The sequence below is a fragment of the Oreochromis aureus genome, linkage group 19 (genome assembly GCF_013358895.1).
Source record: "Oreochromis aureus strain Israel breed Guangdong linkage group 19, ZZ_aureus, whole genome shotgun sequence".
Lineage (NCBI taxonomy): Eukaryota > Metazoa > Chordata > Actinopteri > Cichliformes > Cichlidae > Oreochromis > Oreochromis aureus.
This window is the reverse complement of record NC_052960.1, coordinates 18,992,060-19,007,616: the sequence shown is the minus strand read 5'-3', so window position 1 is coordinate 19,007,616 and position 15,557 is coordinate 18,992,060. Positions and strand designations below refer to the sequence as shown.

At 40.8% G+C, this 15,557-nt stretch overlaps 1 protein-coding gene across 2 annotated transcripts; it reads left to right on the top strand.

Annotated features, from left to right (window-relative positions):
- Positions 1-576: 576 nt before the first annotated feature.
- hif1aa (hypoxia inducible factor 1 subunit alpha a) lies at positions 577-15,554 on the top strand. 2 transcript variants are annotated; one of them, XM_031758176.2, is made up of 15 exons: positions 577-897; positions 9,134-9,327; positions 9,638-9,789; positions 10,068-10,152; positions 10,813-10,922; positions 11,657-11,859; positions 12,061-12,167; positions 12,300-12,447; positions 12,599-12,945; positions 13,043-13,251; positions 13,364-13,486; positions 13,604-13,845; positions 13,941-14,040; positions 14,136-14,226; positions 14,318-15,554. In XM_031758176.2, the coding sequence occupies exons 1-15, from the start codon at positions 866-868 to the stop codon at positions 14,479-14,481; spliced, it is 2,307 nt and encodes a 768-aa protein (XP_031614036.1). In that variant the 5' UTR covers positions 577-865; the 3' UTR covers positions 14,482-15,554. The 2 variants fall into 2 exon arrangements, with proteins under 2 accessions (XP_031614036.1, XP_031614037.1); XM_031758177.2 differs by having other exon boundaries at positions 578-897; positions 9,137-9,327.
- The last annotated feature ends 3 nt before the right edge of the window (positions 15,555-15,557 follow it).

Below are 15,557 nucleotides of genomic sequence, written 5' to 3'. Positions count from 1 at the left end.
TAACTTATAAAGTCTAATAACATTTCAGAATTTTTCCTGGCTCAGACTCAAGGGGCGACACGACAGTAAACTTATTATCAACGCACAATAAAGCAGTGATTCTGATCAGTTTTTTTGTTTGAATAAAGAAACTCGAATATTATAAAACAAAAAAAATGTTACAACACTGATGATTTTTGTTAATGTCAGTCCTTTGTTGGGTGATAAAAAGCCTTTAATGAAATGTAACTGCATATAAAAATACTGTTGCATAATAATATTATTGTTTAGGCTTAAATACAATGCTGTGACACTATTTGTGGTATAACTCACTATGACTGTTTATGAACAGCTTTTGTAAAGAACTCTACATTTAACACCATTTAAAACAGTGCTGTTTTATTTTATTACATGTGTTTATTTACCGCAGAGTGATATTTAGCTATTAACAGACGCTGTTTGTCTCGCTGTTGTAGGCTCTTCTTTAAAATTACAGCAATCTGTCGTTTGTCGGTGGGACGATTTCCTGTGCGCGTCCTCGATAAAAAAAAAAAAAAAAAAAAAAAAAAAAGAAGCGTGTGACTGCGCGTCCCCGGAACGGAGGAGGAGTGAACACCTCTACTCTGAAGCAACATTGTCTCGGCAATTGAACGTCTCTCCAGCGTGGCAATATTTCAGAAGCAAAGTCGACGGAGGATCTGCTTTTAGCGGTCGAGAGTTTGATTTGTTGAACTAAATCCACAAAGAGAGGACTCTTATGCAATCCACTTGAGGATTTACGGACTGATATCGGTAGAAAATCGTGGGATTTTGGTTCATTTCTCGACGGGCCCGAACACAGCTCTATACCGATAGAGAGACTCCACACAGGTCTTTTCGTCCTGAAATGGACACAGGAACTGTACCCGAAAAGAAAAGGTAAGACCAGTGCCGGCTAATGCTACGTATGGGCCCAGTTTTTAAGCATAACTGGAAAATATGTGTCTCTATTTAGCGTTTGGTTATTGTGAGACCTGCGACACTGTGGCCTTTTTTTCAAGGTTAAAGGCTAGTTTGGTGTGTTTCGTCAAAATGTGTCGGCTAGCAGCGCTGTTAGCAAGCGGCTAACACCGCTAGCCTGCAAAATGTAGGTCAACCTAATAAAAACTTTGTCAAAAAATGTTGAGTTAACAGGTAAACAGCATCAACTGGTCACTACCCTTTACATCAATCTAGACTTAGTATTTTTTTACTTACTTACTTACGTTACGTTAAGTAAGTGCTACTTAGCCAGCAACGTTTTTGTTTGTGACCATTGTTAAGACTTCCTGCATGCAACATGAGCGTTATTTACATTTGTTTTGAGTGTGACACTTTGCTTATTATATAGCTTATTAATAGTGTATCACTGGTGGTGTACTGTTTGGACTTTAGGTGCCAACCTTGACACTTCAGTGAAAGGCTGCCAGCGCTCATGTGATCAGTGTGGTGTGCGGTTTCTGCTGTAACGTTGAGGCTTTTTTTGGGGAGCAGGCCTTGGTATGAGATTTCTGCGTATGGATTTGTGGTTAACTATAAAACCAGAAGTAGGCATAATTATCTTATTTTGGAAAGCCTTGTAGAATATACTGTACCCCCTCAATACTGAGCAATATCAATTGCACAAAATCCACCACCCCCACCAGAGTGATCAACTTTAATAATCATCAGAGTGCCATAATATCATGTTAGTGGCTAGTAACTTTTATTTTTACAGAAGCCCAATTGATAATAAGTCTTCATTTGGAGGTCTGTGTGCTAGAACAAGAGAAAGTTGATAAACCATTTTGACATAAATAAGTTGAGTTGTATCTTAAAAAATAACTAATTCATTAATGTTTAGGTAAAATACAAAAAAACAAATAAGTATGGCTATTACAAGTTATCAGAGCCCAAAGGTGTGTGTGATGGAAAACGAGGATTTTCCAGCCCCAAACGGGCCTTTCTGGGTGAGAAGCACATTATTAAACAGTCTGTCACCTTACTTTTCAGAAGTCAGTGCATACAAAAACAATCAGTCAAAATAAAATAATAACACCTAATATTTAAGGTTGGTATTATTTTTAAGTAAACCTTACTTAAAAGTGGTTAACATATTTCTATCACAGGTCTGGTGGCTAGAACCTTTATTATTAAATGTAGGAAATCCTTAACATTTAGCCACTGTAACCATTACTTTCCCACAACAAATAAAATGTGTACGACTGTAATACAACTCAACTGCACAGGGATTAATCCAGCAAGACTACTGCAATATGTAGCAGATTTTCATGGGTTTTATTGCTGTGCTTGAGTGAAAAAGTGGTTATTAGTATTGACTATAGAAGAGGATAACTTGCCTCTACTCTGCAGCAAGCGGATTATTCATCTGGGCCTTTCTATCATTCTTGGATGTTCTAAAATAGGCAGACAGGTGATGAGATTATGCTTCTGTGTATAAAGCTTAGATTAGACTACAAAGCAAACAGAGGATAAAAGATGGTTAGAATGGTAACAGCAGTCACGAGACCAAAAAATAGTCTGATGAACAGAGTGAATCCTCAGATTAAAAACACAAAAAACACCAAAAAAGGTGGTCATAAGATGGTGAAAGTCATGAAAGTGAAAACAACCTGCAGGTAGGCTGATGGCAAAATAGTTAGAATAACACTGTTTTCAGAAAAGCTTGCCATGTGTATATGCAGTTGTCTTTAAGGAAAACTTGTTATGTGTAATGATGCAAAATATATTATGATGCAAAATATGGTGGGAGGATCTCTAAAAACGTTTGGTGAAACATTTGTCAGAACGACATTTTTGAAACATTGGCAACTCAACATGGGTGCAAACTGGTTTAATTGAACATCCTAAAAAGCGCACCAGGCTGTTGTTGAGATCTTATCATGACTGTTGTGTTTATCCGTTACCTGCGTAGTTACATAAGGAAGGTAACTGTGACACTGGTCACCCTGTAGATATTTTTAACAAATGAATACTCCATTTCCAGGCAGTCACCATATTTTAGTGTAGATTGCATTCAGGGGCTTTGCTTATTGTCACCTAATTTGGAGTTTAGGTGAAAGGCTGACATGTAGATTAAAATGTGTTGAAAAAAAAATTCCAGCGTGCAGTCTGGTTTGATGCAGATCTGGCTGGTGTCTGTGAGGTGCCTTTGTAGTATTACTTCTGTCTCATCTCTTAATCACTAGGGCTTGACGTCAATAGGAGTGGCCAAATGTCTGTGTGTGTGTGTGTGTGTGTGTGTGTGTGTGTGTGTGTGTGTGTGTGTGTGTGTGTGTGTGTGTGTGTGTGTGTGTGTGTGTGTGTGTGTGTGTGTGTGTGTGTGTGTGTGTAACAATTCGCTAGCTTGTAATTTCCTGGTTCCCTTGAGGGATTCAAGTAGCAGGCTAGTCTGAACTTGAAAGAGAAATTGGGTTACTTGATAATATGAAGCATAGGGGGTGTGTTTGTTTTTGTTTTTTATGGACTTTTTTGTTTTGGTTTTTCCAAATAAGTCAAAAAATGTGTGCTGAAGGCTCACATTTATCCAACATTTGAATAAACATTCACTTCAGGCCCTCAAAGCTTTAATTGTGATGACTGATTTTCTTAAAGCAAAAAAAGCACTTTACAGAAAAGTAGAGGAAAGCCCCTGCTGGGGTTGTGTTGTGAACTGTTGTATAAACAATGGATCTCTATCCATATTATATTCTACTTTTATATTTTGGAAACTTTAGGTCACAAATAGCTCTATGGTTTGCTGTAATGTAATTTTACTTTTTTGGTGTGAAGGGCAACATGTCGCACATGAGCAAACGGTAAAGTCAGTGATCTTTGCCATGTGAGAAGGAGCATATAAGCTAAATCATGATAATTTCACATTAAACAATATTTGTAGTCAAAGCTCTACTAGAGCTTTGACTACTAGATTTATGAAAGGCCCATTTTTTAATTTATCATTTCATGTTGTCATTCCAAGTTTGTTTTTTGTTTTTTTCCTTTGAGCACGTTTAAAATCGAAGCATGGTCAGTGAAGACACGGGAAGCCAGCGCAAGTTCCGTTGGTTTGAGGTTGATTTGTAACGTCCACTTCTGGTGAGTCAGTCAGACTAGAACACCCAGAAGTCCTGCTGAGTGGCTCTTGTTATCAAAGCTGCAGTTGAGTCAGTGGGTGTTCATGGAATAAATGTAATCAGCTGTAGTAGTAGTTAGCTTGTTATGTGCTCCACAAATGGAGGTGATTTGAGTTAACTATGGCTTGTTGAAATTATTTTAACTTGAGGTGAAATTACTCTTTTTTTTTTTTTTTTATTTGTAAGCCTGGCACCACTCCTGCCAACTAGGAACAGGAAACCGAGGCTATAGTTCACATAGGCTTTTAAAAATTGGACAAAAGAATTTTGTGTAAGCAGCATGAAAGCATGGATCCATCCTGCATTGTAGCAGCAGTTCATGCGGCTGCTGGTGCTGTAATAATGTGGGTGATATTTTCTTGACACACTTTATACCCCTTAGTGCCTTACATTGTTTAAACACCACAGCCTACCTGAGTATTGTTTTTGACCCTGTCCATCCCTTTATAACCACAGTGTATCTATCTTCTGGTGACTGCACCTTGCAGGATAATAGGCTATTTCACAGAGCTCAAGTCATGTCAAACTGTACTCACTGTACTCTGATGACTTCCGCAGTCACGAGATCTCAGTCCAGTAGAGCACCTTTGGGATGTGGTGGATTGGGAGGATTTGCATGATAGGGAGCAAACAAATTTGCAGCATCTGTGCCACAAAAAATTAAAGCAGTTTTTAAAGCCAAAAGGGGTCCAACCCAGTACGAGCAAGGTGTGCCCAATAAAGTGTCTGAGTGTGTATTATTACAGTCACCACAAATGTTTATTCAGTTTAATGTTTGTTTGTTTATTTTATTCAGAAGGCTCTTTATTGCACAGAATATCACTTTTCTAATCCACTGCTGTGTGCAAAAATTTTAAAACCCAATAAGATGTGCTAAGATGTCACACTAACAACTAAACACACAGGAGTTTGTGTATGTTTGCGATTTACAAAAATATTGCGTCATGTGGCTATTATGCAAGTGATTAATTTGACTTTTAAAGGAGTTATTTTGAGCCCTGTTCTGATTTTCTCCCTACATTGGGCAGTGTTGTTTCTCCAGAGCTGGTTATATAATAGTTTGGTGTCACACTGAACAGGATGGAGTGTTTGTCTTTACAAAAAAAAAAAAAAAAAAAAAAAAAAGGGACGGCCTCTAGTAACAAGATTTATAGGAAACTCTGCTAGCATTGTTCACACCGAATTTTATTGTGGATTGTTTTGTTTTTCTATTAATCTCTACTCCTTGGCTACAAGCCAAATACATTTTGTTTATGTAATAGCGCTCATTCACAAACAAGTCTAAAGTGAGCAGTACTACAAAATGTGACTGCTGTGGGGCAAGTAGAGGGCAGCTGGGCAGACATGACCATGTGCTTTAATCCTGTTGCATAATGATGGCCTCTCTGGTGGCCTTTGTTTTAACGTCAAGTGATCTGGGTGTTCCTAGGGAAAGATAAAAGCTGATTTCAAGCTTTGAAATGGTGGAGGCGGTTATCACATAGTAGCGGTTTTAGATTTTCGTAATTTAGCGTCACAACTGAATTAGAAAAGCACAAAAGTGAAGTAGGTGTTTGACTATTGTCCAAATGGAAAACTTTAGAAACTGTCTGCTGTTGTTTATGACCTATAAATTTACTACTTCTCTACTGTATCCTTATCAGTGGTGCTTTTAAATGTTTCATAAGAGGTACACAGTACTGTTCTGTTCAGTGAAGCCTTAGGTAAATGAGATAAATAACCTTTGTAATGGCTCTTTATTCAGTAGGGTTGTATTCTGGTGCAGTATTACTTGTCGGCTTCATTTGGACAGGATTTACATGAGGACCTGATACAACAGAGTTCGCCACTACAAAAGAAAAAGCTTATGGCAGGCTAATGGTTCAGTCGCGATGAGCTGCTCAGCAAGAGAAGTTTCTCAGTGTGTGTCCTGTGTGTGGCCTTGTTAACCATTTGTGATCATTTAGTTTGTAATGATAAATTGACCCAATTAATTGAGTAGGCTGGAGGTGATTGTGTTATGCATACTGACAGAACTGCTCTTATTATGACCAGATATCCTGGCTGTGTCCAACAGAGTTTACAGAGGGTGTTGTAAATATTTGTCCATGGTATTGACAATAGTAACGGTGGATGTGCATGCGTGTATGGGTGTAACTGCTGCTTGGCTTGAAATCTGTTTACAGTACATATAAACAATCTTCAAGAGGTTTACTCTTGGTTAATACACCACCAAAAGTCTCAGTTTGTTACTTGATATTGTTTTAGTTTTATTCAAAGTATTTTGATGATAATGTGCATTAGTTTTAGTCTCGTCTAATCCTTTTGCTGATTTCTGTGTTTTTATTGTTTTGCTGCTGCAGCTGTTTTTGTTGACATTTATGATGGTTAGGGGGTGATATGCTGTTGTATAGTGAGGTAAATGGAAAATGCTCAGTGTCAAATGTCCCTCTGCTTTGCAGTGATGCAACAGATGGAGTCTCCTCAGTAAATATAGTTAGCCTTATCTTGTCCCAACTCTGGCTGTTTTAACAGAACCGCTCTCTCTCTCTTTGCTTGTCCACTCTCCTCAGTTTGCATTAGCATAACCGTGGCTACCTGCGCACTTCATTTGGAAGATGATTAACTTGTTCACTAAAGTCCTGAATGCGCTCTGGGTTTTGGCTTGAGTTGAAAAATTGAGTTCGGATTTCTTGGTTGGCAAGAAAGAAAGAAACTGAGAAAAAGTACATTTAATGTAACACACGCCCCAAAACAAAAAAAAACCATCCTAGCATTTGCTTTTAAATCCAGGCAGCTGCATAATTGCTCATAGTTTATCCTACCAAGCTTCATCTTGGTAGTTTCACTGATGCTGCATGTAGCTAGGTGAGACTTTTAATTATAATAGTCTTATTATAGATAATAAACCAGCTTTTTTCTGCTTGTGCAGTTTCCCCCTTTTATAAAAGTCCATACTCGGTCCTCTTGCAGGCTGTAACAGGTTTATTCCAGCTTGAGCCAAGATGAGTAAGAGAGACCTTGATTATCAAAATTTAGTAAAAGCTCTTTTTCTTCTTTCAAAGATTTTGGTTTCAAGAACTTTGAAGAACAACAAATGCATGAGGTTTCAGAAACCTTAAATATTTGTGTCATCAATATTAGCCAGAATTACCTTTATAATGACCTTTGTCATACTCAAGCAGCCCTACTTCATCATATACTTTTTAAATTGCTACAGTTAAGAAGGGGCGATAATTGGAAAAATAATACAAGGAAGTGTGTTACTAAGGTTTGTGGGCCACAATGTTTTTGCACTGATTTAGTCAATTCTCAGGAACTCTGGATGAAACCATTCTTCCAGAAGATATTCCCTTATTTGCCTTATTTGGTGTTTGGATGAAGAAGATGGAGCCCTCTCTTACAAGTCGGTCCCAAATCCCTCATAAGTGTTTAATTTGTTACTGTGACCACAGCATATGACTCACATCATTTCCATAGTCATCATACCACTCAGTGACCTTCATGCCCTGTGCATGTGGGTGCTGTATCCTGAACTTACCCTAGGATAGAAATAATCAGATGATGAATGTATGTATTGACATTGCCCCAACATTAAAGAGGTGTTGGCTTCCTCACTGTAGAATTCAAGATTCTCTAGTTTATATCTACATGCATGGTTTGCCTGGTGAGGAGTGGAGGAAGCAGGAAAGAGATCATGTACATGTGTGGATTGGCTGTTATCCAGTATGGTTTTGCTCTCTCTCTCTCTCTCTCTCTCTCTTTTTTCCCTGGGTTGAAAAGTGGTCACTGCATTCATGTTTAGATTTTCGTTTGCGCAGCTTTGTTGGGAGATGCCTCACATGTTTACAGACTGCTTTTCTTGCTCTCAGCACCGTGTTTGCAACTTCCCGCGGGACAAATGCCTTGCCTAGACTTGTGCAAATCCTTCTGCCCCAAAGGACTAATTACGTTGCACAGGAGTTTGCACATATTATATAGTTGATGGAAAAAATGCATCCTCACACCCTGCCAGGTGATTTGATATACAGTAGGCTAATTTTAGTTAGCCGGCCCCTTTTCTTGTTGGAGAGCCTCAAATAACAGCATGGCCTTGGTCAGTGCTGTAAGTGCGTAACAGATCAATTTCAATTAGGTGTGTGTTTCATAGCCAAGGGCTTTTGAGCTTCCATCCATTCCATCCATGACATTTCCTTGTCATGCTGGTCCAGTGTCATCTAAATGCATTTGGGTTAAAGTCGAGCAGTGTGGTTGACAATTAGGATGATGATTTTCCAGTCTATTTATGTTTGTGGTCATACAAGAATCTGTATTGCACAACAGTGCAAATAAAACACCAAATCTGTGCCTTGTTAAATGTTTCTCTCTCCAGTTGAATATAAAAATAAGAAAATGTTGTTGGGTTTTTTTAATAGTGGCTTTTGCTATTTTTATCACTTTAAAGATTTTTGGTGTTTTACAGTCCTCTGAGAGTCCATTAGGCAGACCTTCGATCACTGCCTGGATTAAATGTAAGATCGAAACTCGAGCTACGGTCAGCAGAAGCAGTCATGAGCCACTAACATAAATGAAACTGTGATCATTTGTTAGTCCTGGTAGGTGAAGGTCACTCGCAGTGTGTCACTGTGTTAGTGTGCTTGTGTGTTTACCCTGTGTTGGTGCAGGTATTGTCATCTCTCGTCCCCATAGATCGGTTGAACCAGGCTTGTAAACATCATGATGATTGATGTTGCACTGTAGCTTGGCCGTGCACCAAGAGACAGGAGAATCTATGACTATCCTCCCAGCCAATCACTTTGAGTGGGAGGACTCAGTTTCTTTTGGTCAACAGCCAATAAGATTCTTGCAGATAGCCATGCATGTAAATGAGTCTGACGGGGGGTCTAGACGGTGGCTTGGCCGTGAGGTTGCTTGTTGCGGACTCCAGCTGCCGCAGCATTCTCTAGACACTGTAGACTGTAGAAAGGAGGGATGTCAGGTCTAGCAGTGTGCATAACAAACCCGGTATGTGTCCGAGCTGTGGCTGATCCACTACCTTTGTCCAGCAGAGCGAGCTCAGAGCGCAGGAAGGAGAAATCAAGGGATGCAGCACGATGCCGGCGTGGGAAGGAGTCAGAGGTGTTTTACGAGCTGGCCCAGCAGCTGCCCCTGTCCCACAGTGTCAGCTCCAGCCTGGACAAGGCCTCAATCATGAGACTCACCATCAGTTACCTGCGCATGAGAAAATTGCTTTCCACTGGTCAGTATCTGTATGTTATTCTACCTAATGATGAGCAGTTCAGCTTTGTGCACAGTTGTTTCTTTACACTCTTCTGATTATTGAATTGTGCAGCCATTGTTTATGTCATGTAGCCCCATAAGGTTTCAGTTACAGGTCCATAGTGTAAATTTGAATTTGATTTGTTTATAATAATTAGGAAGAACGTGTTAGGGTATAATAATAGGATATTTCCAAGTCATTTGCCTGATCTCCTTTTCCTTTGCTTCCCCCCCTTGCGTCCCTCTACCTCATATTCTCCCTCCTCTCCTCCTCCTCTTTTCTCCTTTAGATGAGCCACCAACAGAGGAAGATGCAGAGCTTGATATGCAGCTAAACAGCTCCTACCTAAAAGCTCTGGAGGGCTTTCTCATGGTGCTGTCCGAGGATGGAGATATGATCTATCTCTCCGAGAATGTCAGCAAGTGCCTCGGGCTTGCACAGGTTGGTTTGATTTGACCTGCTGTGTCAGAAGGGAGAAGCACAGAGCAAGAGATTGATCGGAGGAGACAAAAGTGCAAAATTCAGGGCGAAGGAGTTGTTGCGTTGACTGTATAATATAGTACAGTATTTTCTACAGTTAATTTTGTGCAAATACAGTTCTGAATTGTGTGTCTTTGAAATTAAAGTGATTTGAAATTTGGTTCATGAGAGAAAAAGTTTAGATCCTGTATTTGTTAACTGTTACTAAGCAGTTTTGTCTCTCTCTCTGTACCCTGCAGTTTGACTTGACTGGACACAGTGTGTTTGACTTCACACATCCCTGTGACCAAGAGGAGCTGAGGGAGATGCTAGTCCACAGAACAGGTGAGTAGTGTCTCTTTATGAAACCTACAACACAGAGGAAGGGAGAAATAAACAAGCGCAGCACTGTGTCAGGTCAACCAGTGCTCCAATTAGCAGGAAGTGCAGTTCAATCTGAGCCGACAAATTCATACCAAGAAGCTGTGAGAACAAGCAATCATTTCCTCTGTCTATTCCTGAGGTCAGCACGATCATTGAGGTCAGAGTTGTGCGTATGTGAACCTCAGCGATCTTTGCAGTTTACGCTGCCACATTTCTTGTTTTTCCCAACAAAATTTTAAATCTGTTTCATGTCAGCTTATAGTTTTGTGATTTTAGTGTATCACAAATTGTACTTAGACCTGTGGTTCATAACATTGGTGTGACTGGTAATTTGTTAGCAGTAGGTTTAATTGGAACCCACACGTGGTTCTGTTCTGCTTTGCTTTAGACTCACTGCACACTGATGTTATCTGCACTTATAACGGCTGGTAGCGGTGCAGCAACCACTTTTGCACCCTGATGTCTCCTGTATGCAAACTGGCAGTTGCCCAACACTAAAATATGAAGTTATAAAATAGAGGCAGTAATAAATGGAAGTGGTCACCATTGAATCAGCATGTAAGAAGCAGCTTCCCCCTTTTTGTAACTGTGGCTCCATTATTCCTGCTTCTGTGATTTCAGGCTCCAAGAAATCCAAGGAACCAAATACAGAGCGTAGCTTCTTTCTGCGGATGAAGTGCACCCTCACGAGCAGGGGCCGCACTGTCAACGTCAAATCTGCTACATGGAAGGTAGGCTGTGGTGGGAACACACTTGCAGACATGCCATCAGAAGCAGTAATGTAATAAGCGATAATGTATTTATTTGTGTTGCCATTTCCAATGTGCGTTGTTTATCTCGGTTTGTCAACGCCACGGCTGCTGGCTGAGTCAATCATATTTCACAGAACATTTTAATAAAGCCTGGCCTCCTTTGAGGCTTTAGAGCATGTCATACTCCAGGACAGCTGGACCACTGTGCTGTTGGCAATAATAAAGCCACGTGATGACAGCTATTGTGGGCTAAAGAGCAGGGAGGAGTGATGAAAACAAGACTAGTAAGCAGCTGTCCACGTGATGTCATTTTTGTAGGTCCTGATGAGTGAGGGAGAATAAGGTCAGCGTAGCTTATGATCAATGTGTTTGAAAACTAGTTTGCATCCATAAAAGTGAATGATGCAAACTACATTGAGTTATGGCAGACAATGTTACTGTGTGAAGGAAATGAACAGTCGTGTGACTCTTAATCTTAAATTTGCAATGCTTCTCATTAACAGATTATGTCAAAGGACTGAAACTAAAAACTAAGTTGTGGTCACACAGAATACAAAAGTACTTCCCATAATCATCACACAACTGTAGCACAATGGCTAAAATGCTGAGTGATTCATTTGTTTGAATATACTCCTTTTTTCTAGTTGAAGTCACTTCAGGTGATCTTTATGGTCTGCTTGTAACCTTTGGGGTCTTTGTTGTTCCCCCTGCAGGTGCTTCACTGCACAGGTCACGTGCGCGTTTATGACAGCCCGGCCGAAGAGGGCACCAACGGACAAAAGGAGCCACCTGTGCCCTACCTGGTTTTGATCTGCGATCCCATCCCACACCCCTCCAACATTGAGGTCCCTCTGGACACCAAGACTTTCCTCAGCCGCCACACAATGGACATGAAGTTCACATATTGTGATGAGAGGTTAGTTTGCCAGTGGGAGTAAGTCTTATATGCTTAAGAGCTTATACAGGGATCAAATTTAAATCAGCTTCTTAAACCTATGTTCTCGCTATTGGCGCTCATCAGCATCGCCCTCTCTATCTATTGTAGTGACATAGAGCCATCTAGTGCTCAGTGTAGGTACTGCAGAATTCAATCTAAATAAATTGTTTGTTTTTCTAGGATCACTGATCTCATGGGTTATGATCCAGAGGACCTGTTGGATCGTTCTGTGTATGAGTACTACCATGCTCTTGATTCAGACCACCTTACCAAGACCCACCACAACTGTAAGCATAAACAAAAATCTTAAACATAATTGGATTTAAAAGTCTAAAACAGATGTTAGCTGTTTAATTTGGCCTAATTTTTTTCTAATCTCTCCTCTTTTGTTGTGTTTTGTTTTTTCCTGATGTTTTTAGTGTTTGCAAAGGGCCAAGTCTGCACCGGCCAGTACCGAATGTTGGCTAAGAAAGGAGGCTTCGTGTGGGTGGAAACACAAGCCACTGTCATTTACAACAACAAGAACTCCCAGCCACAGTGTGTTGTCTGTGTCAACTTTGTGCTCAGGTACACTGAAGTCTCACTGAAGTCATTCTTTCAGAGGAAACACTCTAATCCTAACCCTTACCCTTAGGTTTTTTTTTCATCTTTTTACTTGAGATACAGTGGTAGTAATTTTACAGCAGCGTAATTCCATCGTGTCCTTCCTCTGTTGTAGTGGCATCCAGGAGGAGAAACTGATCTTGTCAGTGAAGCAGACCGCAGATGTGAAGCCGGTAAAGGAGGAACACCAGGAGGAAGACCAGCTTGTAGTCGAGATCAGCCAGGTCGAGCTCTCTCCAGTCCAGCCAAAGAAGGCTGAACTGGAGAAGGAGGAGGAAGTGCAGGAGGAGGAGGTGGTGGTGAAAGGCCCAAAGATGAACATACTCAAAATCCTTACTGATTCGGCAGTCACCCAGCTGCCGGTTAACCTGTATGACCACCTAAAGGGAGAGCCTGAAGCCCTCACCATGCTGGCACCAGCTGCCGGAGACACTATTGTCCCCCTGGAATTCAGCTGCCCCGGTTAGTGCCCGACTAAACATACTTAAACTTCTTTAAACAACATAACTTGGTTTATTTCTTGCTAAATGAAACCATTCTGACTTCTGTCTTCCCTCAGGTACAGAATCAGATATCCATCTTCTGAAGGATGTCCCTCTCTACAACGATGTAATGCTTCCCTCCACAGATGACAAGCTGGTTCTGCCTCTTTCCCCTCTGCCACCCAGTGAGCCTCTGAATGTGTCCAGCACAAACTCTGAGGATTCAAAGTCTGAGAGCTATACTCCAGCCCAGTCTACTACCACAACCAGCCACAGGCCCCCAGTGGTAAAACTGAATTACTATTTTGTTGTCAACATTAGACATTGACAGTTAATATTTTTAACTACTCAGTAATATCTGTTGGAAAAAAATGACCTTTGACTTCTCTTCTTTTTAGCCCGGCAGTCCACTGGACTTCTGCTTCCCCATGGATTCAGAGATGAACTCGGACTTCAAGCTAGACTTGGTTGAGAAGCTATTTGCTATTGATACAGAGCCCAAAACGCCCTTCAACACACAGGTAGTAAATCTAGAAAAAGCATAACTTTTTACTATTTTTAAATTAAGTTAGTCATGAATCACATGAACACCAGTTTTCTGTATTCTTATTCATTTGACTTTTTTTTTTCCTCATAAGGAAATGGAAGACTTTGATCTGGAGATGTTAGCTCCATACATTCCCATGGATGATGATTTCCAGCTGCTCAGCCTGCCCCCAGGAGAGCCTTTGTCTTGTGGATCAGTCAAGTCCCTCGAGAGTACTCCAATCCACAGCTATCCCAGCTCCCCCTTCAGTGCGCCAGGCAGTCGCACAGCTTCCCCAGCGCCACCTGTGGAGCCTGTAGATGCTCCTCATCCTCCCACCATCTTGGCAAATGGGTAACATCTCTTAAACTTCTTTCTTTTTTTGGCCATATTACATTTTTATGACCTTTTTTGGAGGATAGCTAAGGCCTACTTTTTGTGTGCTGCAGAGCCCCAAAGTTGGAGAAAGAGGTGCCGCTGAGGACCCTCGCAGTTCAGAATGCACAGCGCAAAAGAAAAATTTGTGACCTAAAAGAGATTATTGAACAGGTTAGTCCTCAGCATATACACATAGTCGGTATAATCTGACTTCTGGAAGTGGGACCGTCATTATTTATTTTATTTTTTTTTTCATTCTTTCTCAGGGAACTTCACTCCAGGAGCAGGTTGAGAAGGGCAAAAAGCTGAAGCCTTCAGGGTCTGGTACAACCAGGACCATCGTTCTGCTGTCTTCAGGTGAATAAACTAGTTCTTTTTTGTAAGTAGGGTTAACTGTGTTACTTGAAATTGAACATCAGAGATTCAACTGGGTCTTTTCCGATCTTAGATTTGGCGAGTCGCCTGCTTGGCAGCACTTCAGAGGCCACCAGTTCCTCCTTCGGCCTGCCGCTCCTCACCCGCGACGACTGCGAGGTGAACGCACCCTTACAGGGTCGTCAGTACTTGCTGCAGGGGGAGGAGTTGCTTCGTGCTCTGGACCACATCAACTGAGTTAATATTTAGCCTGCTCACTGCTGGACTAGACTGGACACTACAATTTGTTCCTCACATTGTCAACCCAACCCCCCCCTCCAAAACACACACACACACACACACGTTTCCAAGACCTCCCACCCCCACTGCCCCTTATTTATGTATCTGTATGAGTTTATTATAGTTTGGCTGCTGTTTGTGCACATCTTGTGATATTTGCAGCATTCCACCGTGACAAACACCATAGCAGCAATTGGGTTTAAGTGCGAGCGATTCAGGCATCGTGTGATGTCCAGCTGTCCTTTCTTGGTTAGTTTTTTCTTCTTTCCCTCTCTTCCTGGGAGTTTCTCAGCACACGGCGCCTTGACGGATGACCCATTCCCAGCTGGTCACCACAGAATCTGGCGCCACTGCCAGCAGTGTATTGTAAGCTTCAGTCGCACAATTTATATTTTCTTAAAAAGAAAAAATATTACCAGCAATATATATTAAGCCTTTTTAAAGTAGTTTTAATGGGGTTTGTTGAACAATTGTATTTTTCCTCCCATACTTGTATGTTGTAGTACTCGTACCTAATAAGATGTCTTTAGTCCAGAAGTATGAATATATTGTTTAAAATATTGTTTAATAAATGTTATCTCAATTTATTAGCTATCAGTCTTTGAGGTTAATACATGAAATTGTGTAGCAGTCCAGTACATGTCACTTTATTACTTTACTGTAAGTGTGTGTTACTGTACATATACCAGGGAAATTCTATTTTGCTCATTATGGCTTCAGAGTGCTCAATGAAATCCAAATAACCTCCTCACGTTTACTTCTCATGCAGGATTGGCATTTTAAACATTCATGAATTAAATTAATGTCTTTTTTTCCTTTTTGGTCCTTACTGTGTGTGACATACTCAAAGCAGTTCAAATCAGTGCGACTTCATATGTTACTCTCATCATTGTCATCATAGCGGCAACATTTGTGACTTCTGTGCTCATGTAATGGTAGTCAGTTTAATACCATTCATCTTGCCATAGTGTTGGGTCTCTCTTGCTTCCTTTTGCTGTCCTAACAACATTAAATGGCTTTAATAAAGTGCACCC